Genomic DNA, 21,610 nt, shown 5'->3' with positions numbered 1-21,610 from the left:
CAGGGTGTTGGGAGCCAGGACTCCTGGGTTCTGTTCCCACCTTTGAGAGAGTGTGTTGTCTAGTGGTTAGAGCAGGGGGGCTACGAGTCAGGATTTATGGGTTTTGTTTCCAGCTCTACCAAATCACATCGCTCCGTTGCCTCAGTTTCCCCATTCCCCAGGTAATGATACTGAGCTCACAGGGATGCAGTAAATGAATGTTTGTAAAGCCGTTTTAGATGCTATTGAAGTGCAGAGGTTTGTCTTCTCTAGGAGGCATGTAGGGAGGATTAATTAGATAATGGCTACAGAGTGCTATATAAATGCTACATTAGTATTGCAACGCGGTATTAGCGGGTCACGCTGCAATGCTGGTATGGCTCTCTGCAACTCGACACAATACCTCCTCTTCCCCACATGCGTCCTGTTGCTAGGGCTGGTGGAAGGGCTAAGGAGGGTCGTGGGGAGACGTCTGTGTCCTCTCTAACCTTCCTTGTCCTCCCACTTGCCTCCCTAGCTGCTGGGCTGAATCCCAGAGGTGGCATCATGGTCTTGTGGTTAGAACTTGAAACTGTGAGTCAGGAGAAATGGGCTTTATTCCCAGCTCAGGGAGGGAGCTGGGTCTAGTAGTGGGAGCAGGGTGCTTTGAATCAGGACTGCTGGCGTCTCTTTCCAACTCGGGCAAGGGGGTGTGGTGTCATTGTTGGAGCAGGGTGGCGAGGGCTAGGATTCCTGGGTTCAGTTCCCAGCTCAGGGAGGAGAGTGTGAGCTATTTGGAGCAGGGGCCTGTGACTCAAGAGTCCTGGGTTCTGCTCCCAACTTTGCTACGGATTTGTGGTGTGCAAGCTACTGCTGCTCTCTGCCTCACTTTCCCCATCTCTGAATGTTGCTCTAGTTTAGCTGCATGTGTAAGTAAAGTGCACTGAGATCTGGAGGGGGGAACAAGTGCATGCTATTTATTCCTGCCTGTGTGGCTCCTGGCTCCCCCTCCTGCTTCCCATGGGGAACCCGTCAGTGATGGGGATGGTGCTCCATTCACACGGACCCCAGCAGAGCTCCTCTCAGGCCCGTTTGCTGTCCTACAGTCTCAGGCCACATCCCGCGGTTCTCAAAGGGCAGAGGTAAAGAACCTGTTATCTGCAATGGGTGAGGTGGTACATGGTCCCCGAGGTCATGAGCTCCATAGGGGACTGCACTGCTTGCTTCTCAGGGTGTGGGCAGTGCATGGGACGCTGTGTGCTCTGTGCAGAGGACACTCCCTGGTGCTGTATGGCTGCTGCGCAGACGGTGTTTGTGCTGCAGAGGGTGGTGTGTACACACGCCCTGGGGTGGTAGGGTGGGGCCGTGTGCGTGTGTATGTCTCCATGGAGAGCTGCCCGGCGTGTTATACAATCTGCTGTCAAGGGAGCTTCAGTTTCAGCATGGGGAGGTTACAAAACATTTCACCCTGGCGTAGCACAGCAATTCAAATGCATTCCCTACGCAGGGCAGGGAAGAGGACAGATGGACCCTCCTCCCCATCCCCCCATGGAAATGAGGGGTCCCTGGGAGGGGGCAGGTCAGAGAGGAAGTTGGGAGGTTGAGCAGAGGAGCCACTAGAAATCAGACATGGGCCAGAGCTGCACAGTTCAGTTCTGGATCTGAATTTCACCAAGCTTTGGGGGTGTTGGATCCGGGGGTCGGGATCAGACCCATCCCTGCTAGAAAGCTGGTGGATTTATAGCCACAGAGCCATTGTCAAAGGGGTGAAAGGAGGAAGAAATGAGCATGAAGCCCATGTTTTTTGGAGACAGTTATCAAAACTGCAATGTGCTCCTGGAGGTGAGTGGAGAAGCTCCCTGCGGATCCTGAGTGGATCTAGAATATAAGCCAGCCCCCTATCCCAAACCCACACATCCTCTTCTAGGTCATTAGTAGCTGTGGAAACCTTCGGTGTCTACCGCATGCCGAGTCCCGAACCTAGCCCAGCACCACTCCCTGCCATTCTCATGCTGAGTTTTGTTTGCCGACAGGGTACGGTGCACCTGGGAGGACAGTCAGCACCACATGACAGGGAAGAAACCATGGAAAGTGACGCCAAGAACGGGGAGGCTGCGCCGAGATGGAGGAGACCTCAGGGAGGAGCCCAAGAAACCCAGGTGCTAGAGGCCGTGGTCGGGGCCGTACGCAGGAGCGGAAGTGTGGCGCCGGGGATCCCTTCCAAGAGCTGTCGGGATGGGGTGGACCTGAGCTGCATGCCTGGGCCCGACTCAGCGCTGCGCCCCGGGGAGAAGGCCTCTTTGTGGAAGCGCGCCGAGAGGGCGAAGGAGTTCTCTCCGTGTCTGAGATGGGGCCGAGAGACCCTCGGGGGGCTGGAGACAGCACTGGACTCTCCGTACCATCCTGCCGTTGAAGCAGATTTCTCCAAGCGCATGGAGGCCAGGCACCAGTTCCCCAGGAGGATGCAACTGAAGGAGACACCCGAGTTCCAGCTCCACTCCGAGCCCAAGAACGGGGAGGTAAATATCAGCTGGGTGGAGCAGAATAAAGACAGGCCTGGCCCTATGTGGACAGAGGCCATGCTGGCCAGCCAGCTGGCCCTGTACAGCCACGCTTACCACAACTACCCCCTGCCGTTATCTGGGCTGGAAAACCAAAGCCCGGCTGCCACTGGCAAACCTTACCAGCTATCTGAGCAAGACTCCCTCCACTCCGCCAGTCCCTCTGGGGACAGCGCGGGCGACCCCCCTTCCTTCCACCACCTGAACACCCACTGCCCCTTCCTGGTGGAGGCCAAGCTGGCGGAGAGGAACCCCTTCTTGGCTTCCTCCATCGTATCAGCAAGCACTCCAGCTGAGTCTGCCTATGGCAATAGCTTGGCCAGCCTAGCCCTGGCTGGCCAGCCCCAGGACTGCCCCTCTGCTTTGGGAGAGGCCCAGTACACTGACCCAGATTGGCACCGGGCACCTTACCCGCGCGCATGGAGCCAGCTGGCGTACCTGGCACCCCATCCAAGAACAAAGACCCCGTCTGCTTTTGAAAACTGCTCCAGCTCAGGAAGCAAGGTAAGTGCTTGGAGTCTATACAACTATTGCTCTTCGTGTTACAGTGGCACCGGGAGGGAGACCCCAGGTGAGAGCAGTGTGCTAGGTGCTGTACAAACACACACTAGTGGCCAGCAGCACCACGGAGAACAATGCTGTTGGGCGCTGAGCTCTTTTGAGCATCCGGCAACAAGAGACAGTCCCTGCCCCAGAGACCTTCCAGTCTAACTAGACAAGATAGGCAGGGAAAGTATGGTTATTCCCATTTCACAGATGGAGAAACTGAGGTGCAGAGCGATTATGACTCACCCAAGGTGCCTCAGAGAGTCTGTGGCAGAGTCAGGAATTGGATCCTGGCCCTTTAAATCCCATCCCAGTTCCTTAACCTCGAGTCTATCCTACTAAGCACCCTCAGTTCCACAATCTATTGCATGCTCTTTGGGAGGGGTATTGGAGACGACTCATGTCCTGGGGCTGGAGATCAGCAGTGGACAAGGTCCCAGCGGGGATGTCCAGGCTCAGGAGTGAATTGAAGACCTGCTTTCTGACCTGCCGTTGGACTCATCTCTTGCTAGAAATGAGCCCAACCATTCATGCCAAAGCACATGCAGAAAGGGGAGTGTGGAGCCAGGTGACATGGCAGAGGAAGAGACAGACCTGTGCGTGGGCGTTAGACCTCCGCTGCAACTGAACCCTGGATGCTTTTGTATTCAGAGAATGAATCAGGAAGGTCCTTGTTGGCACCGTTAGGTAGGAGGCAACCAGGGATACGTGTCTGGAATCAAATGGACAACATACCCATTAACTAGGACCCAGAACCAGGGTTCTCCATCGGGAATAGTCTCCTCTGTGCTAGCCCAACCGGCTCTGGACTCTCTCCCTGGGGAGCTGCATAGGGAGCAGCCAGGGGCTTAATTCAACCAGCCACTCTAGCACCCAGGATCAGCCAAGCAGCATGTTGCGCTCAGCAAGGAACAAGACTAGAGAGGGTTAAATGCCTGGGATGCCTCCCCAAGAGTAGCAGCCAGCCAGTCACTTTTAAATGTGAAAGCAGCTGTTGGTTTGCAGGGTATCCCTGGGGAATATCTGCCTGGTGTAACTGGATCTGCCCCCAATTGTGCTTGCCCTGGGTGATGAGGCCAGGCCTTGTACAGGCGGTGGGTAGGGGTGCCCGTTAGCGGGAGTGATTCAGGCTCATGCCCAGCTCCTGGGCCTGGCTGAATTTTCATGTATGGGGAAATGCTGTTGCTGGAGGCTGCAGACCCGTGCTGCCCCACCACACCCCAGTGCTAGTGCTTCTGGCTTTTCCGGCTGGTGCTGTAGGCCCCCCTCCCTAGTATGGGGGGTTGGGTCCTTAGCTGGGTGCAGGTGCTTGAAAAGGCTGGGAGCCACTCTCCCAGAACACTTGTCTTGACGCTGACCCCTCTACACCACACACGACGGTCTGTGGGACCCAGGTTTGTGGACTTGGTGTTTCCAAGCCTGTGTGTGAGCGTCCACTGTGCATTGTAAACCTGGACTTCCAATCGCTGGACCCGGGTCTCACAGCCGCGCTAACGCATCCATACTACACTACACAGACCTTCTGATTCGGGTCTGCGGCTTGAGCTGCATCCACACTGCAAAATGACAGGCCTTGGTCCCCAATCCCAGCAGGACTCTGACCTGCTCCCCAGCAGGTCCTAGGACACTGGTCCAGAGCCCTTGCTGCCTTAAGTCAGACTCATCTGTGTGTGGATGGAAGTGGGGCTTGGGCTCAAGCTTGAGTCAGAGCCTGGGCTTAGTGTGCAGTGGAGACAGACCCCCTGACGCCGGAGTGCTAGAGATGCGAGCGTTTGGAGGAAGTGAGTGAGCATGGTCTCCAGGGTCCCCAGTCTGACTGCAGGGAGCCCAAGGGGAGATCCCGAAGAAGGGACGCTGTTGGTAGATCAGGAGTGAGAGATGGGACAGTGTGTAGCGGTGGCAGACGCAGCCCGAGGGTGAATTCGTGGCACTTGTCTGAGTCGTGCTAACGGGGGCAGAGGTGGGGGCGCTCAAGGCTACTCCTGCAGTGCTGTTGTGGCAGTTGTGAGAGGCTGTCTGGCATTGGGACAGGACACGGACGCCATCCGAGAATGGCAGCTCCCGGGTTTGGACTCCCCTCCACTGCCTCGAGTGACCTGCCTGGCCGGGGGGCTCAAGGATTAGTCAGTCAAGGATGGCGAAGCACTGGGGAAATGAAAAGCTCTGCTTACTTGCCAGGTAAAGCTTGAAGCCCTGGTTCATTCTTTCTTCAGTCAGTGAGGGTTTAACCTGAGCAGGGGTTTAGTATTATTTATTCGTTTCCAGTAGCCGCCTGGAGGCCCCAGCCAAAACTGGGGCCCTGTTGTGCTGGGTGGTGTACAGACACGTGGTAAGAGACCGTGCCCGCCCTAGAGAATTTATAATCCAAACAGTCCAGAGACACACAGGGAGGGAGAAAGGAAGGAGTATTATCCCCATTTTACCAGTGAGGAAACTGAGGCACAGAGCGACTAGGGGCCAGATTTCCTAAAGAGCTCAGAACCCAGCCGCTCCCATGTAAGAACCTAAAATAAGTTGTGGGAGCAAAGCGCGTCTGCAAGGCCTGACTCATGAGACTTGCCCAGGCTCACACGGAGTCCGGGGCATAGCCGCATGTCCTGATTCCCGGCCCAGTGCTCTAAGCACGAGCCCGGGTGTTAGTTCGTATGGCAGGTGTGCCCGCTGGGCCTGCGCTTGTTCCCCCAAACACACTTGCTCCTCTCACTCTTCTCCCCCTAAAATTCCCCCCTCCCCACTGACTCCACTCAGCGCTTTGCTGTTTCCCCTCTAGGAGTTTTACCAGAAGAAGGATCCTGGCTTTCCCCACACAGGAAAGGACCTGGCCCCTGTGCCCGACCGGGCGCAGCCTCAGCTGCTCGGCCAGTACAAGGTGGGGAAGGTGAAGCGAGATGGAGAGAGCGAGATGGAGGTGACCTACGTGGAGCCCATGTGGAAGGGAGCTGAGCAGAGGGGGTGCATGGCACTGGCCCCTCCCAGTGACCAAACCCTTCCTAACAACCATGGCCAAATGGGTCAGCCACTGTTCTACCTAAAGCACAAGGTGGCAGAGAGCTTGTGGTCCAGCCGGCCCCTGGTTCTGGATTATCCTCTCAGCAAAGCACCGGCCAGGCCCTCCGAGTCCAAAGACGAAAGCCTCATGTACCAAAGCCTGAAGCCTGGCTCCCCTGCGGTGCTGCAGGAATCCTCTGGATCTCCACTCACGGACAGAGTCCAGCCCCCTGCCCTTTCCAAAGTAGAGCTCCCATCTGGGATGGAGGTGCTTCCAGCTCATGCTCTCCCCTGCAAATGCTCCCCTTGGGACTGCCCCCCGAGATGCTGCAAGAGGTGCCAGGGGGCAGGCTGTGACACTGTCAACTCCTTTGGCACCAGAAATGAGATGCCCGGGCCATACCGAGAAGTAGATGGAGCCTTGGGAGGACATGGCATCCAACGGGGCAAGGATTCCTCCCTGCTGCCCTGCCCTCCCAGCAATCACCACACCAAGCTGAAGAAGACCTGGCTGACCAGGCACTCGGAGCAGTTCAGATGCCCTGCTAGCTGCCTCGGGGACAAAGAGGCTCCTGGTCAGATCAAAGAGGGTTTGCCTCTGAGGTTCAAAGCTTTAAAGAGGGAAGGCCAGGAGAGCGCTGAAGAAGCAGACCGATCTGGCAAACGGACAGCTAAGCGGCCTCACAGCCATGTCTCTGGGGAGGATCTCTGGAGCCCATGCGTCGGCAGGGGTAGCTATTCGGCAAAGCGGAGCTCAAAGGTAGCCGAGAACGAGGCGCTAAATCCCACGAGGAAGGATTGTGAGGCCCCGGAGCAGAGGGAGGTGCTCCCAGCAATGGGAAGGAAAGCAGATGCAGGAGATGGAGGTAAGAAGCTTGGAACCTGTGTAGCCGAGCAGAGAAACGGGGATGCTAGGCCAGAGTCGTGGTGGCGTGGGGCTAATTCTTGCTCTGCAGCTGCCCCATCCTTGCATAAGACACCCCTGCAGAGCGGCAGCTTGAACAGCCTTTGGTAGCTGGCCTGGCCCGCGAGGCAGAGCATGACTCCTGCACAGAGCATTGGCATAGGCTAGTTATGTTCTGGGGTAACTTTCATTGGGCCGGAGACATTCAGATTCGACGGTGACAGTGTGGGCGGATGGATGAAGGATATAATTCAGTTCCCATTCTTTGGTCCCTGAGAAACAGGTGTGCAAACGCAGACACGCAAACACACACACATAAGTAGGCACACAAGAATGCAACGACACACCCCAGCAAGATACACATGCATGAAAAATATGCGTGCATACATGTAAATACAGACGCGTGTGCGCTCAGGCACAGAAAGACAGTCAGACAAGAGCAAAGCCCATGATTTGCAATTGCTTTGACTTTGCTCTTCGGTTATGGAGGGAGCCAAGAGAGAAGGAGATGGGACTTTGTCCCTAAATCCTTGCTCGTAGTGCCTGGTGGTGGGGACTAAGATGTCTCCCCAGGTCTCCTTCCTTTCCACAGCAGCTCAAATGCTTTAGAAAACGGCTGGGCTGGGAGAGTACAGGACTGGGGAACTCTTCTCTAGTGTTTCCTGCTGTCAGAGTCCCATGGCTCCCTCCTTGGCCCTCTCCTCTCCTCCCTCTCTCCATGGGAGACGGCATTCCAAACCCATTCAGATGGGGTCCCTGCCCCGTAGAGCATACAAGGCAAATTAACGTGGTGCAATACGAGCATGCCATTAAAAGGCTAGGCTGTGAGGGAGGGCGAGGGGGACAATAATCACAAGTTCTTCGGGGCATGGGGGCTATGTTTTCCTGGGTGTTTGTGCAGCACCCAGTACATGGGGTCCGATCGTGACTGGCAATGCAGATATTAAATAAGAGTAATCATGTAGTTACTCACTAAGGGACGGACACAGCCTAATGGTTCTTGGAGGGACTTGAATATGGCCAGGGGACTGGTGTAGGGGGGTTGTGGACAGCATTCCAAGTGCAACTCCCGGCATGTCGCCAACTCTAAGCATTCAGCAATCATGAATAGGGCACCCCCAAATCATGAGATGATTTACAGATAATTATTTTGGGCTGCTTTTTCTTTGCTTTCTGGTTCTGGAGCCTTTAGGGTCATGCTCAGGTCACGTTCTCAAGCTTTTCTCCCCCACCACAAGGGCTAGAAAGTTATTGTGTGTTTTTGTTTTAAATGCAAGCTGAGATTCTCCTGTAATCACTTGACTTCTGGAGCTGGGGGCGGGGGGAACCAAATATTGGAAAACTCGCAGTCAAATGAGAACCCTGCTTAAGAGACAGCATAAAAGAAGGGGCGAAGATGCCTGTGTGAAGAGGACAGAGAAGGGGCATTAAGGCTGGCTCATTGGTGAAGGCCGAGAGGGCAGGGAAGCAAATGTGAAAGGAGACCAGGTCAGAGATGGCAGCAGATATGAATGAAGGAGGGCCAGGAAAGATAACCAGTTTGAATCTGACGCTCAGTGTATGGGAGCCAGTGAGATGCCTCAAGGATAGGGAATAGGACAGAGCTGCAGAAGCCAAGAGGAGGCAGGGGGAGGGAGCTAGCGTCAGAGGCCACAGGATCTTGTTTGTTCCCCTGGCTTCATCCATTGCCTTGAGTGACCTACCTCTCCACCCCACCTTCCACCCTCTGTGCAGCCACACCTCTCTCTGTGTCTCTCTGACACCTCCAGGGGATCTCAGCCTTGCTGGGCCAAGCTCATCTCTTGTGAGGCCTGTTCAGTTTGCCTTGTCATCTTTCCTGATTTACCCACTCTCCTCAGTGGCAGGGAATGAGGGGAGCTTGGCCGGAGAGCAGGAGAGGGTCTGGTAGGAGATGGGGCAGAATTAGGCTCGGGTGTTGCTGGGGAATGACTCAGATGTGATCAGACCTTCTGCCGCCTTCTAGGGTTCCATAAGTTCACGTGGTGACACTGCACTAGTCTGCTAGGCTGTCTTTCTGGTGCATCCCCCGAGACGAGGTGTGCAAGGACCTTCGCGAGGAATCTTGGCCGGTGTCTTCGTAGCAGGTGCTCAACCCCACGTTGTTTCCCCAGGGCTCCTGAGTTGCAACGGAGAGGACGCCGGAGAGCAGAAGGAGAAGCGATACCTACAGAGCGTTCCATGTATGGCCCTCCCTGACTGCATTGAGAGGTGTTGTGCTTGTGCCTCCAAGGACGGGACGGGCGCCGTGCCCTGGGAGGAGGAGGAAGAACCCATGGAGACCTTCTGTAGGCTCCTGCATTTCCGAAGGTGAGCACACGTGCGGCTGTCCTCTTCAGTTCTCCTGTTGCACTGAGAAGTGGCACCCCTGGGGCCTGCAAGATAACGAGTCTGGGGGGGAGCCTGTGCTGTGATTTGGGGGAGCATGGGCTGCTATTGGCAGCGGCTCTCCCCCACGGGGCGTTGGCTCGTTCCTGCAGCCCCCAGGAAGCAGAGGGCAGAAGCGAGTCTTAAATTACAAAAGGAGACGCTAGGTTGGGATATCAGGAAGAGCTTCCGAACAGTGAGATTAGCTGGGCAACGGAGTCTGCTCTCCAGGGACGAGGTGGGAGTCGCGTTGCTTGGACATTTAAAACGAGAATGTGAAAGGCCCCGGAGGATCTGATGTAGGGCACCATCCTGCCTTTAGATTGCAAAGTCTTTGGGACAGGGATGGCTTTTTGTTCTGTGTTTGCATAGCACCTCACACCATGGGGTCCCGGTCCATGCCTGGGGCTCCTAAGTACCATGGTAACACAAATAATGCCCATCCCATCCCATCCCAACTCCTCTACACTTCCATTCCATGCCGCTGCATTCCCATCCGTCACCTCCTGTCCCTGCAGGCTGGCCTGGCTCTGCTTTTGAGAAACTGACATAAAATGCAATGACAAGTAATAAAAGGTTGTGCTGGACACGCTGCATGTGCAGACTGCAATCACAGACACCGTCAAACCACCGCAGAAGGCAGGGAAAGGGGGGCAGTACCCCCTTGTATCTCACAGACGGCAAGAACCTTCCCTTCTGTATAGCCTTATGCACCTGCCACCACAGGAGATCTCACAGCCTAATGGGGCTGAGCTTAAGCGGTATTTGGATGGGAGCCCTCCAGCCAAAACCAGGAGGGGTGCGGTTGATACAGTAAGGGCTGCTGTTCTGTCTGAAGAGGGTCCTTTGCCAGTGAGTCTATTAAAGATTGGATGGTGCTGTTTGTTAGTCAGGGTGTTCACCCCAATGCTGTAACCGGATGCCAGTTCTGTTGGGGGACTGTTTGGGGGAAGCGGTGACTCTGAAAAAGCCGTGGGGGTCATGGTGGATAACAGCTGAACGTGAGCTCTCAGTGTGACCCTGTGGCCAAAAGGACTAATGCAATCCTTGGGACATATAACCGGGAGAATGCCCAATAGGTGTAAGGAGGTTATTTGATCAGACTATTTGATATTTGAGTGACTGCTGCTGCTGGAACACTGTGTCCTGTTCTGGTGCCCACAATTCAAGAAGAATGTTGATAAATTGGAGAGGATTCAGAAAAGAGCCATGGGAATTCGCAGGGGTGCCCAACCTACAGCCTGTGGGCCGTACGTGGCCCACCAGAGCATTGCATAAGGCCGAGTAATTAGCGTTTTGGCATCATGTTTACAACAGTTTAGTTTACATAAGTATGTAAATAGACAATACTGGACATAGGTTTTCTATCTAAATACCTAGGAAACAAGCTGAACTTAAAGTATAAATCAATACAGGTGACTTTAAATCTTATCAAAATATGTAGAATCTGTTTGGCCCACACAAGGTTGTGCTTAGGTTTCGGTGGCACCACTGAATGAAAGGACTGGGAAACACCTTATTGTGATAGATGCCAGGAGCCCAATCAGTTTAGCTTAGCAAAGAGATGGCTAAGGGATGACTTGATCGTAGTTTATAAGTACTTGCCTGGGGAACAAATATTTGATAAGAGAGGGCCCTTCAGTCACTCAGATAAAGGTATAACCGGAGCCTATGCCTGGGAACTGAAGCGAGACAAATTTAGACTAGCGATAAGGCTCACATTTTTAATAGTGAGGGTAATTAACCATTGGAATAAGTTACCGAGAGCTCTGGCGGATTCTCCATCGCTGGCAATTTTAGAATCCAGACTGGATGTTTTCCTAATAGATCTGCTCTGGTTCAGTGAGGAGTCAATTCAGGGAAGTTCTCAGGCCTGTGTTCTGCAGCTCAGACTAGATGATCACTGTGGCCCCTTCTGGCTTTCTAATCTGGGAAGTTTGGGTTGAGGTTAGGGGCTCTGGAGCTTTCTCCCTTCAGGAAACCTGGCCCTGGAACTCTAAGGCCCTGCTGCCTGGCAGCTTCTGGACTCTCTGACTTCGTAATTTTCTCCTTGCTGTGACCATAGCTGAGTCCTCTCTGTGCTGCTTTTAGGCTGGCGTTCTGTGACAGCGGGGAGCTGAGCGTGGATGGATTCTCCACACTGGACGAAGCCGAGGGCGAGAGCTTATGCCTGAGGATCTCCAGCAGGGAGAGAAGGGCCCAGGACATCAGCACCAGCCTCAGCCTAGCCAAGTATCTCCTCTCCGTCCTGGGGGACCAGTTCTGTGAGGCCATCAGGAGAGACAGAGAGGCCTGGCTGTGGGCGCAAGGGGAAAACGAAAGTAAGTCAGAAACAACGGTGCTGGGGACCACTTTGGGTCATGGAGATGCTCACCTACTGCAGCGTGTGGGTTTGAATTCCACGGAGGCTAGACGCTCCCCTGCCTGGTGCCTGGGGTCACCGCTTACCCCCAGGCAAAGAGGGCGTGAAATGTGAGCCGGGAATAGTGATTCTTGTTGCATTTTGCACCCGCTGGGATTGATCCTTCTGTCACTGGCCCCGGTGAGAGTCAGGAGAAGCTCTGTGCGAATGGTTAACTCCCCCTGGTGCGAAGCTGGGGGCCAGAGACGGGAGAGGCAGGTCAGGCTAGCTCGCAGGTGACTGTGTGTCTGCACTGCAGCTGGGAGGTGTGATTACAGCATGTGTAGATGTGACTCCGCCGGCTTGAATCTCGCTAGTTTGAAAACGAGCAGAGAAACTGCAGCAGCATGGGCCGTGGCTCCTTGAGTCTGCACCCGGGGTCCTGGGCACACAGCAGTAGCCTGCAGACCCACCCGAGCAGCCACAACTTCACTGCTATCGCTCCTTGGGCCAGCTTGGATCTAGCTAGATCAAAGCCAGCTCCAGTGCATTACACAGGCTGGAGTCACACCTCCTGATAGCCGTGCAGACGTGCCCAGTGACCCCGCAAGTGGCAATGCAGTGCCCAGTGGGGCCCCGTGAGTCCGATGGAGCGAGAGGTTTCTTGGCTCAGTCCATTTCCCAAAGGGTTGTGCTGACAAGGGGGTTTCTCTGCCCTGGGTCTCACGCCGCGGTCGCTCACAGCTCACGTGGCTCAGGTTCCTGGGTTGGTTTGTGTCTGCAGAACGGAGCCACAGCGAAGTGCTGCTCTGCCCTGTCCCCTCTGCCGGCCGTCTCCAGCGCATCCGATCAGATTCTGCATTGGAGCCACTGGGGGTGTCTCTGGATTTACACCACTGTCTGTGAGAGCAGAATCTGGCCCATAGGCTTGAGGTGGTTTTCCCCTTCATTGGCTTGGCGGCAGTGTTGCAGGCCTCACCCGAGCTATCCACATGCACCCAGCAACAACCCCCGCCCCCAGTCCCGAATCCAGAGGGTCGGTGCTCTGCAGTCACAGGGGAGAACACAGAACGGACCCAGCCCACTATGCAGGAGGTGGAGAGGAACCTTGGGGCACCGTGTGTGGGAGCCCAGGACTGCGTGACCATGGAGACTCCACTCCACTCTGGTATAGATCAGAGGTGCTGCTTCTGTGCTGCGGAGCCGTGGAGAGCAGAGTGTGATCATGCCACGTGGAAAGCAGATTCCCTGCTCACCCAGGGGATGGTGCTGTGCCATGCCAGGGTCAGGGTGGGGCCGCATGGGGAAAGCCAGGAATGCTGTAGGGCAGTTTCGGGGACCCTGGGGGAGCTGTGTGGGAAGAGGGGGGGAGCGTAGCTCAGGCTTGGGGTTAGACTGAACTCCCTGGCCAGCCCTAGTGCAGTGGGGTCACGAAGGCCTTGGCAGAGTTGTATCCAGGTTACACTCTTCCATGCGGGCAGAAGCTTTGTGATGAAGGGGAGGCAAAGCGGTGACATGGTTGGAGCCGTAAAGCCAGGGAGGGAGGAGAGGGGAGGGAGGAGACCCCCATAATTTGTTCCCAGCAGTACGGTGGTGGTGAATGAGAGCAACTGTGCTGCTTTCCAATCCAAACAGAAGGGCCTTTGGCAGGAAACAGAGGCGCCCCTGTGCCCCAGACTTTACACCTCAAATATTTGGAGTCCATAGTGCCTGAGTCCCATGCGAGATAAGGGCCTTTGTCCTGGAGCAGAAGGGCCAGCCGCTGAAGGCATTTGTTTGCTTGCAGGGGTGACCGCCTGGCGGCGAGGGAAAGGCGCCCTGCAGGCCTGCGATGCCTGCCAGCACGGCCTCTTCAACGCTCACTGGAACTGCTCCAGCTGTGGGTTCCAGCTGTGCTCGGAGTGCTACCGGACCAAGAGAGAGCGAGCCAGCCCAGGTAGTGCACCGGGTTCCCCAAGCACTTCAGGAGTGTGATGGGGGGCGGGCCTGGGGCAGTTATAACTGTCCAGGAGGTCAGCTGAGAGCATGTACAGCATTGTACGATAGCTTACAATGGAACCAGAGATGCCCTCAGTCCAAACAGCCCTGATTGCTGGTAGGGGGGAGTGTGTATCTGGCCCCCAACCTGAATTTTGTAAACGGCCCCTCCGTTGAGCCAAAGCTCCAGATCTGAACATGCAGCCCCACACCCAGGGTCGGCTCTAGCTTTTTTGCCACCCCAAGCATGGCAGTCAGGCGGCCTTCGGCGGCATGCCTGCGGGAGGTCCCTGGTCCCACGGATTCGGCGGCATGCCTGCGGGAGGTCTCTGGTCCCACGGATTCGGCGGCATTCCTGGGGGAGGTCCCTGGTCCCACCGATTCGGCGGCATTCCTGGGGGAGGTCCGCCGGACCCGCGGCTTCGGCGTACCCGCCGCCAAATTGCCGCCGAATCCGTGGGACCGGCGGACCTCCCGCAGGCACGCCGCCGAAGGCAGCCTGACTGCCGCCCTTGCAGGGACCGGCAGGGCGCCCCCCGTGGCTTGCTGCCCCAGGCACGCGCTTGGAGCGCTGGTGCCTGGAGCCGCCGCTGCCCCCAACTTGGGGTGTGCAGAATCCAGAGTTAAACTTGCAGCTAAAGCCTGTTTCCTCCATGACACTAGCATGGTTCTGTAGCTAAGTCAGTGCATGACTGCACCAGTGTCGCACGAGAGAGAGCAAGCCTCAGTTTGCACTGGTGCAGTGTGTCTGTGCTGGGGCTTTGCACTAGTGTCATTACACCAATACCCCTGCCCAGGCAAGTCCCTGGGCCAAGGGGGGGTTGGGAAGGGAATGGACGGAATCCTTGGTGCTGCTGTTTCGTCTCTATTGACATTGGTAGAGGGCTCAAGCGGTACAATTTGCAACGGGATTTCAGCCTCCCCCTGCATCTAGTGTCTGACTTTGGAGCCATCTCAAAATTCCCAGTTTGAAGAGTTTTTGAGGGTGGGTGGAGGTAGCAGCTCTGGTCCCTGTGAGTTTGCCAGCTCTCAGCAGTGACTGGTGCCCACATTCTCATTCTCTCTCTCTCTCTCTAGCCCGGACAGAGGAGTCTGTGCAGTCGGCCAAGTGTGTCCAAGGGCAGGGCCATGACGTTCTGTCCCTCATCCCCGCGCAGTTCATCCCCACCCACGGTGAGCTACCCCCTGGCGCTTCCCCAGGCAGTCGGGCGAACAGCAGGAGAAGCTGGTGTACAATCACTGCAAATGGGCTGTGCAGGGCTCCCCACTCCCGTGCTTTATGCTTGGGGAGAAACGAACCCTACTTAGCACCTGGCATCGAAAAGGAAGCATCTATCCAATGCTCCTTTAGCTGTTCCCTGCAGCGCTTCCCTCTGGGAGCGTCTCCGCAGCCAGCATTCCCACCCTGCTCCCTGCAGTGCCTCCTGCTGGGAGAGGCGGGGGCTGCAGTCACAATGATCTCCTCTGCAGACCGGGCTCCTGCTCCCTCCCTGACCCCAGTTCCTCCCTGCTGAGCTCCTGCAGTGCTTTGAGCGCTGGGACAGAGCTATGCAGAGCTCTATTGCTCAGCAGGGCTGTCGCCTCTCAGACCTGCCGCCTCCTCTAACCCGTCTCCGTCCTTCTCCTAGTCCTGGCTGAGCTCTGGAAGCTGATGCACGAAGTGCAGGTGAAGTTTGACATCGAGTCGCGCTGCCCCTGCAGACTGAGCATCCTGAGCAAGAGCCTCACCGACAACACGAGGGGTGGGCAGGTACAATTGGGGGGCAGCCCGAGTGGGGTCTATTGGGACAGGATGGGAGGGGGCAGGGAGAACACGGGGGGAGGGATGTAAAAGGAACTGTGTGTATGAGTAGGAGACACCCGGCTTGGCATTCAGAGGGGGCGATGGAGAGCTCAGGTTGCAGAGCAAACACTGGCAGCAACGGAGGTGTAGTCATAGTAACTCCGAGCGCTGGGCATGCACAGGGAAGCGCCGTGGGGGAGCAGCAGTGCTGGGGTTGCTGTGGCTGGGGGCCTGAATCTCACTCCTGGCCAGGTACCCCACTGGCGGGGCTGCTCTTGGCTCTAATAGATGGGGTATCCCATGATAGCATGGGGTGTCAGTGCCTTTAGTCTCAGCTTGATGTCTGGAGGAATAGTTAGGGAGCCCCGCCAGGAGGGAATCTCGGGGAGCAGGGCTGGGAGATGCTCCTACCTGGGGCGCCCTCATGGACCCCTCCCTTTGGATGTTTCAGAAGGAGGAGATGGGGAACATGACACCTTTGCTACAACCTGCCAGCAACGGAGAGACAGATGGCTCGAGAGTAATCAAGGAAGGTAGGTCTCGCCGCCTCTGTCTCTGCTGCGTGCACAGAAGGATCGGACGCTCTCTGTGCACGCCTCCGAACTGATGCAGCAGGGAGCAAACCAGCCCTCCTCCTCTGCAGCCCCTGGGAGGCAGAGGGGGTGGGTGAGGAGGGCCGGGTGCATGTGCTGTACCACCTCTGTGGGAATAGAAGACACCACGGGAGAGGTGCGATTCCCCAATGTATGTGGGAAAGCAGTGTAGCCTGGGACAGGGCTGGGAAAGACCCAGGGCTTGGGTAGTTGTGCGGGGGTGGGGGAGCTGCAGGGCAGGACTGAGGTGCAATGGGGAGCCCAGGGGGCTGTAGGGCAGACTACAGAGCTGAGAGAGAGAAGCTTGCATGGCTCCTAATGGTACCTGCTCTGTCCCTGGGGGAGCAGGGTCTCCTGTGGGTACCTGTGGACTCATTGTTTTCCCCTGTGGGACACCCAGCTCAGAGTCCCCTGGGGGAAGGACATCAGTGATATCTCTCCAACCATTCCCCTTTCTCCCCCCCCCCCAGAAAACCCAGACTCCATCCACCCGCCGAGCGAGCAGGGCCCCAAGGGCGCAGTGCAGACGTCCACCCTCTGCGAGCTCCTGACCTCTACAGCCATCAGGCTGTGCCTGGGGCAGAACGGCGTCCGCATGGCCTTCGCGCCCGTCTCCCCGGCCTTGCCCAGCGTGAGTACAGGCCGCTGCTGGGGCCCTGTGGGTTCTTTTGCAGGTTCTGCCACTGGGGGGCTCCGCTCAGACACGGGCTGGGCCTCCCACTTCCAAGGCCTGGATCTGAGCTCTGCAACTCAGGCCCCCCAGTACGGGGAGAGGGGTTGGATTCGGATCCGATCCGATCCCAGATCCGACCTACGTGCCCCAGGCCCGTCTCCCGGGTCCCTGAGGTTGGATCTCGTGGGGAGATTGGCTCCGACGGGGCTGTGCTCACTCCATGGGAGGGATTACCAGTCAGGTCCCCGGGGAGAGGGGGCCTGGGAAGGGGAGAGGGTGGTAAGGACGCTGTGGAGACACTGGGATTTCAGCCTTGGTCCTTTGCCCTCCCAGGACAACCGGATCACCAACATCCTGGACAGCATCATCGCCCAGGTGGTGGAGAGGAAGATCCAGGAGAAGCACTCAGAACGTGAGCGGCGGAGCCCCAGCCCCCCCGAGCCGCAGGTCTCCCACTGCATCCTGGCCCTGGGGGGACTCCTGTGGCTTCACGATCCAAACCACTCCTGCAACTACAAGCTCTTCCAGGAGCACTGGAGGCAGGGCCAGGTAGGGACGGTAACGCCAGGATCTCTCTGGGCTGTCTCCTCAGTCCCACCCCATCCCAGTGCCGCACCAGGGTCCCGCAGTCCTTAGTGATGTGCTGGCCCGGGGGCTGTCTAGGCTGTTCCCTCAGCTCAGTGCCACACAGAGAGGAGGGCTTGTCCCAGGGCTGCGTCGTGGGGAAGGGGATGGTTCTACTGCTCCACTGGGGTTGCTGTCTGTGGGTCCCCTGTTGAAGGGCTGGGAGCAGCCTTGTCTGCCCCTCTGCACCCCCCCAGGGTTTTAGCCCCCAATGCCCTTCTCCCAGGGATGACGCCTCCTGCACACTCTCTAGGCATGCTCCAGCCCGGTAACCTCCGCCTCCCCTGTGCTGCCCCCCCGCAGCCTGTCTTGGTTTCAGGGCTGCAGAAGACACTGAAGAGAAACCTGTGGGAGCCCGAGTCGTTCTGCCACGAACAGCGGGGGCAGGAGGTGCAGGCGGTGAACCTGCGAAGCCAGCCGGGCTGGACAAGGGTCAGCAGCAAGGACTTCTGGGACAGCTTTGCCTCCAGTGCCAGTAAGTGGCTGAGAGCTTGCAGGAGGGTTAGCATGGAGGAGGGGCTGGCTGCGTTGGGCACCCACAGGTGGGGCAGGGATTTGTGAGAAAGGACGGTGCTGGGTCTCAGTGCAGTGCCTAGTAGACAGATGCCCACGTCACAAACCCAGCACTAGCTGGTCCCCTCCGTGGCAGCCACAGCAGAGAGGCCAATGACTGACTGGGCACAGAAGCTACCAGTCTCTAGGGTGTTGGGGGAGAGATCTGGCTCCTTTCTGCTGCAGTAAAGTCAGTTTGAGTTTAAAAAGGCACAAGGGAACCAGGGATATTTATCATCCCTTCCCCCTAGTGCGGACAGGACAGACCCAGCCAAAACACAGGGCTTGGGCATAGCACAGGCAACTGCAGGGACCTAGCATCCACTTCTCTAACAGTGAGCGTGGGCACCGGCCTCTGGGCTCTGGCTGCATGTGGAGGGGGAATTCACTTGACACTTGCACCGTCCTGCTGCTGAGGAAGGTCTGATGCTTTGAGTTACAGCGGGAGTAAAGCTGAGGGAGCAAAGCAGGCTTGGGGTGCTCAGGGGCTCTGCCGGGCAAGACACCCTGCTCCCCGCAGCCTGCATAAGCGGGAGACCCAGTTGTTTGTAAGACTCTGCTCTTCCCTTCCTTACAGAATGCCTGGAGACAGAGAACAGCGAGGGGAACCTGCTCAAGCTAGAGAGCGGCTTTGGGGACATGCCAGTGTGCAGGTACATGGATACTGGGGGCAGATAAAAAGCTACCCACTCGCCTGCCCCCGGCTCCCCCCTCCCCTTATCAACCTGTCTCCCCACTCACCTGCACCCATCCTTGCCTCTACATCCACCCCCTCACATCATCTCCTCCCCGCTTGGTAGGGCTAGGACCCTTCCAGGTTCACCTCAGGGTCGGAGTTGGGACTGGACCCCAGGCCTGTGTGCAGGCCACTAACCATTAGCATGGAGGTACATGGAACCAGGCCTCCACTGCACATGGTTGGTCATTATGGAAGTGCATCTCTAGGTGAACCTGCCATGATCAGCAGCCACTACATGGGTAGCACCTTCTACTCCCCAGGTGAGCACCCAGGCCTGGCTTTTCCAGATCCCCTGGGCTACCTCCCTGCATGGGCAGCCCCGGAGCCAGCCGGGGAAGGAGACTTAGCTTAGAGTGGCTTTAGCTCCCAGGGCTGAACCCGCCCCTTGTGTGAGTGCGGGGCTGAGCCAACCTGTTGTGGCTCCCTCTGCCTGCCACTTTCCCAGTAGCTCGTAAGCCCGCTGCTGCCGTGGGATGGGGAGTGGAAAAAACAGGCCTTGTTTTTCACATCCATGTGTTTTTATTTTGGAAGGAGGTGGTGAGGAGCTGGCGAGCGGCTGGGGCAGCGGCAGCCACTGCCAGGACCTGGCTTTTCCACTTGGGCACACGGAGTAGTCTCGGTCTGCTGGCTTTGTGTGGCAGCCTGGCTGTAAGCGATAGTCTCCTCGCAGCCTCCATGCCACGGCCTCGCCTCCTTCCCTGCCATTACAGGAGTGCACTCTGGGGTCCCCAGGGAGGGAAACCACAGCACAATACATGGGGGCTCTTTGGACTTAGCTTTTCTGCAGAAGGGCAGCCCCAGCTGCAGATCCCTATAACGGGGTCCTGTAGGGCAGCACCCCACATGGGAGGGAGACTCCAGCTCAGACTCTGAGTCCTGCGCCTTATTGCCCTGCACCATGTCTCATGGGGTGGGGTTCATACTCATTTTACACTGAGGATCAAGCTCCCAATCCTAGGAAGGCAAAAGGATTTGGAAAGGGAAATCCCAAGTGCTGCCCTGACTCCATTCGGGCTGAGACTAGGCCCCCAGAGATCAGTCTAGGGCTGAGTCCGCCTCTGCCTTCTCACCCTTCAGGGACTGCCTGATAGCATCCCGTTACAACATCCCGTTACAACCATATCACCGGTTTGTATTAGGGACAGGCCAAAACAAAAGCCGTTTCTGTGAACAAACCCTGATCATTCACCGTACATATCTCCTTCCATCCAAGGATCTCAAAGCCACAGAGACACATTGACTAATCTTTGTAACCATCCTCTGATGCTGCCTTCCCCGCCCATGTTACAGACAGGGAAACTGAGGCATGGAATGCTCACAGAGGAGTTGATGGCAGAGATGGGAATAAAATTCCCAGCCCCCCCTGCTCTGACCACTAGCCCCCACTCCCCTTCCCAAACTGGGAATGGAGCCCAGGAGCCCTGACTCCCAGCCCACCCCCTCCCCAGGTGTATGCGGCCATTCGAACCATGGCATAAATGCCTTGATTTCACAGCTTCATAAGCTCCATAGTACGGTCAGGGGCTGTCAAGGCTGTATCCCCACTTTGAACTTTAGGGTACAAGTGTGGGGGCCTGCATGAGGACTTCTAAGCTTAACTACCAGCTTAGTTCTGGTCCGCTGCCACCATTCCCTTCCCTGGGAAGCTTTTAGAAACTTCTCACCAATTCCCTGGTGAATACAGATCCAAACTCCTTGGATCTTAAACAAGGAGAAATTGACCCTTCCCCCCTCCTTCCTTTCACCAACTCCTGGTGAATACAGATCCAAACCCCCTTGGATCTTAAAACAAGGAGAATTTGACCCTTCCCCCCCTCCTTCCTTTCACCAACTTCTGGTGAATACAGATCCAAACCCCCTTGGACCTTAAAACAAGGAGAAATCAATCAGGTTCTTAAAAAGAAGGCTTTTAATTAAAGAAAAAGGTAAAAATCATCTCTGTAAAATCAGTATGGAAAATAACTTTACAGGGTAATCAAACTTAAAGAGCTCAGAGGACCCCCCTCTGTCTTAGGTTCAAAGTACAACAAACAAAGATAAACACTCTAGTAAAAGGTACATTTACAAGTTGAGAAAACAAAGTAAAACTAAGACGCCTTGCCTGGCTTTTTACTTATAAGTTTGAAATATGAGAGACTTGTTTAGAAAGATGGGGAGAACCTGGATTGATGTCTGGTCCCTCTCAGTCCCAAGAGCGAACAACAACCTTAAACAAAGAGCACACCAAAGCCTTTCCCCCCCCCAAGATTTGAAAGTATCTTGTCCCCTTATTGGTCCTTTGGGTCAGGTGTCAGCCAGGTTACCCGAGCTTCTTAACCCTTTACAGGTAAAAGGATTTTGGAGTCTCTGGCCAGGAGGGATTTTATAGTACTGCACACAGGAGAGCTGTTACCCTTCCCTTTATAGTTATGACAGGGGCATTCCCAAGTTCTGCCCGTGCCAGTGTCGTGGTTGTTTCCGTGAGCGACTGACACACTGCAAAGGGATAAAGCTGAAGGGAGGGCCTAATAACTGAAAGGACCAAATCAGTGTCTAGGTGCCATCCATGACCTCCTTGCTGATTTGGGTAGGCCACATGGCTGGGCAAAGACCCCCCAGCTCACCCAGGCAGGCTCTGCCACCCCTGAGTAACCAGGGCTATTTCTGATTTTTGTCAATAACCTCCCTAGCGCCCCGCAAGCCCAATGCTTCTGTCTGTTACACTGCTGTAATACGGGTGCGTCCCGTTGCAGTTAGTGGAGTTTCAATGGGTTAACTGGGAGAGGAAAATCTGGCCTGTTATTGTGGGCCATAACATTTTCCTGTGCTATTTAAAACCCAGCCCCAGTCAGTGTGTCCACACTTCAAAGCAACGGGTGTTCTTAACTTGGGTTGGCTAATGTGGCTCAAATGGCAGGGAAGACATTGCTAATTGGGTTAGCAGCACAAGTTCAACCCCAGGCGCCCATAGGCTTTAACATGAGCTGAGTTGCTGTGTTTTCCCTGC

The 21,610-nt window shown here is 56.1% G+C and overlaps 1 protein-coding gene across 1 annotated transcript in view; it reads left to right on the top strand.

Moving 5' to 3' along the window:
* The window catches only part of HR (HR lysine demethylase and nuclear receptor corepressor), a 52,651-nt gene that overhangs the window by 27,545 nt on the left and 3,496 nt on the right, over window positions 1–21,610 (top strand). The window contains exons 2-13 of the mRNA XM_065399921.1: window positions 1,992–3,023; window positions 5,836–6,919; window positions 9,090–9,285; window positions 11,434–11,663; window positions 13,470–13,619; window positions 14,738–14,833; window positions 15,289–15,410; window positions 15,895–15,976; window positions 16,507–16,667; window positions 17,043–17,258; window positions 17,637–17,808; window positions 18,463–18,538. Of these exons, the coding sequence (XP_065255993.1) occupies window positions 1,992–3,023; window positions 5,836–6,919; window positions 9,090–9,285; window positions 11,434–11,663; window positions 13,470–13,619; window positions 14,738–14,833; window positions 15,289–15,410; window positions 15,895–15,976; window positions 16,507–16,667; window positions 17,043–17,258; window positions 17,637–17,808; window positions 18,463–18,538 (3,617 nt within the window). The remainder of the gene's footprint in view (window positions 1–1,991; window positions 3,024–5,835; window positions 6,920–9,089; window positions 9,286–11,433; window positions 11,664–13,469; window positions 13,620–14,737; window positions 14,834–15,288; window positions 15,411–15,894; window positions 15,977–16,506; window positions 16,668–17,042; window positions 17,259–17,636; window positions 17,809–18,462; window positions 18,539–21,610) is intronic.

This window comes from Emys orbicularis, chromosome 2, assembly GCF_028017835.1.
Source record: "Emys orbicularis isolate rEmyOrb1 chromosome 2, rEmyOrb1.hap1, whole genome shotgun sequence".
NCBI lineage: Eukaryota > Metazoa > Chordata > Testudines > Emydidae > Emys > Emys orbicularis.
Note: the sequence above shows the minus strand (reverse complement) of the source record. Positions and strands in the feature narration are given on the sequence as shown.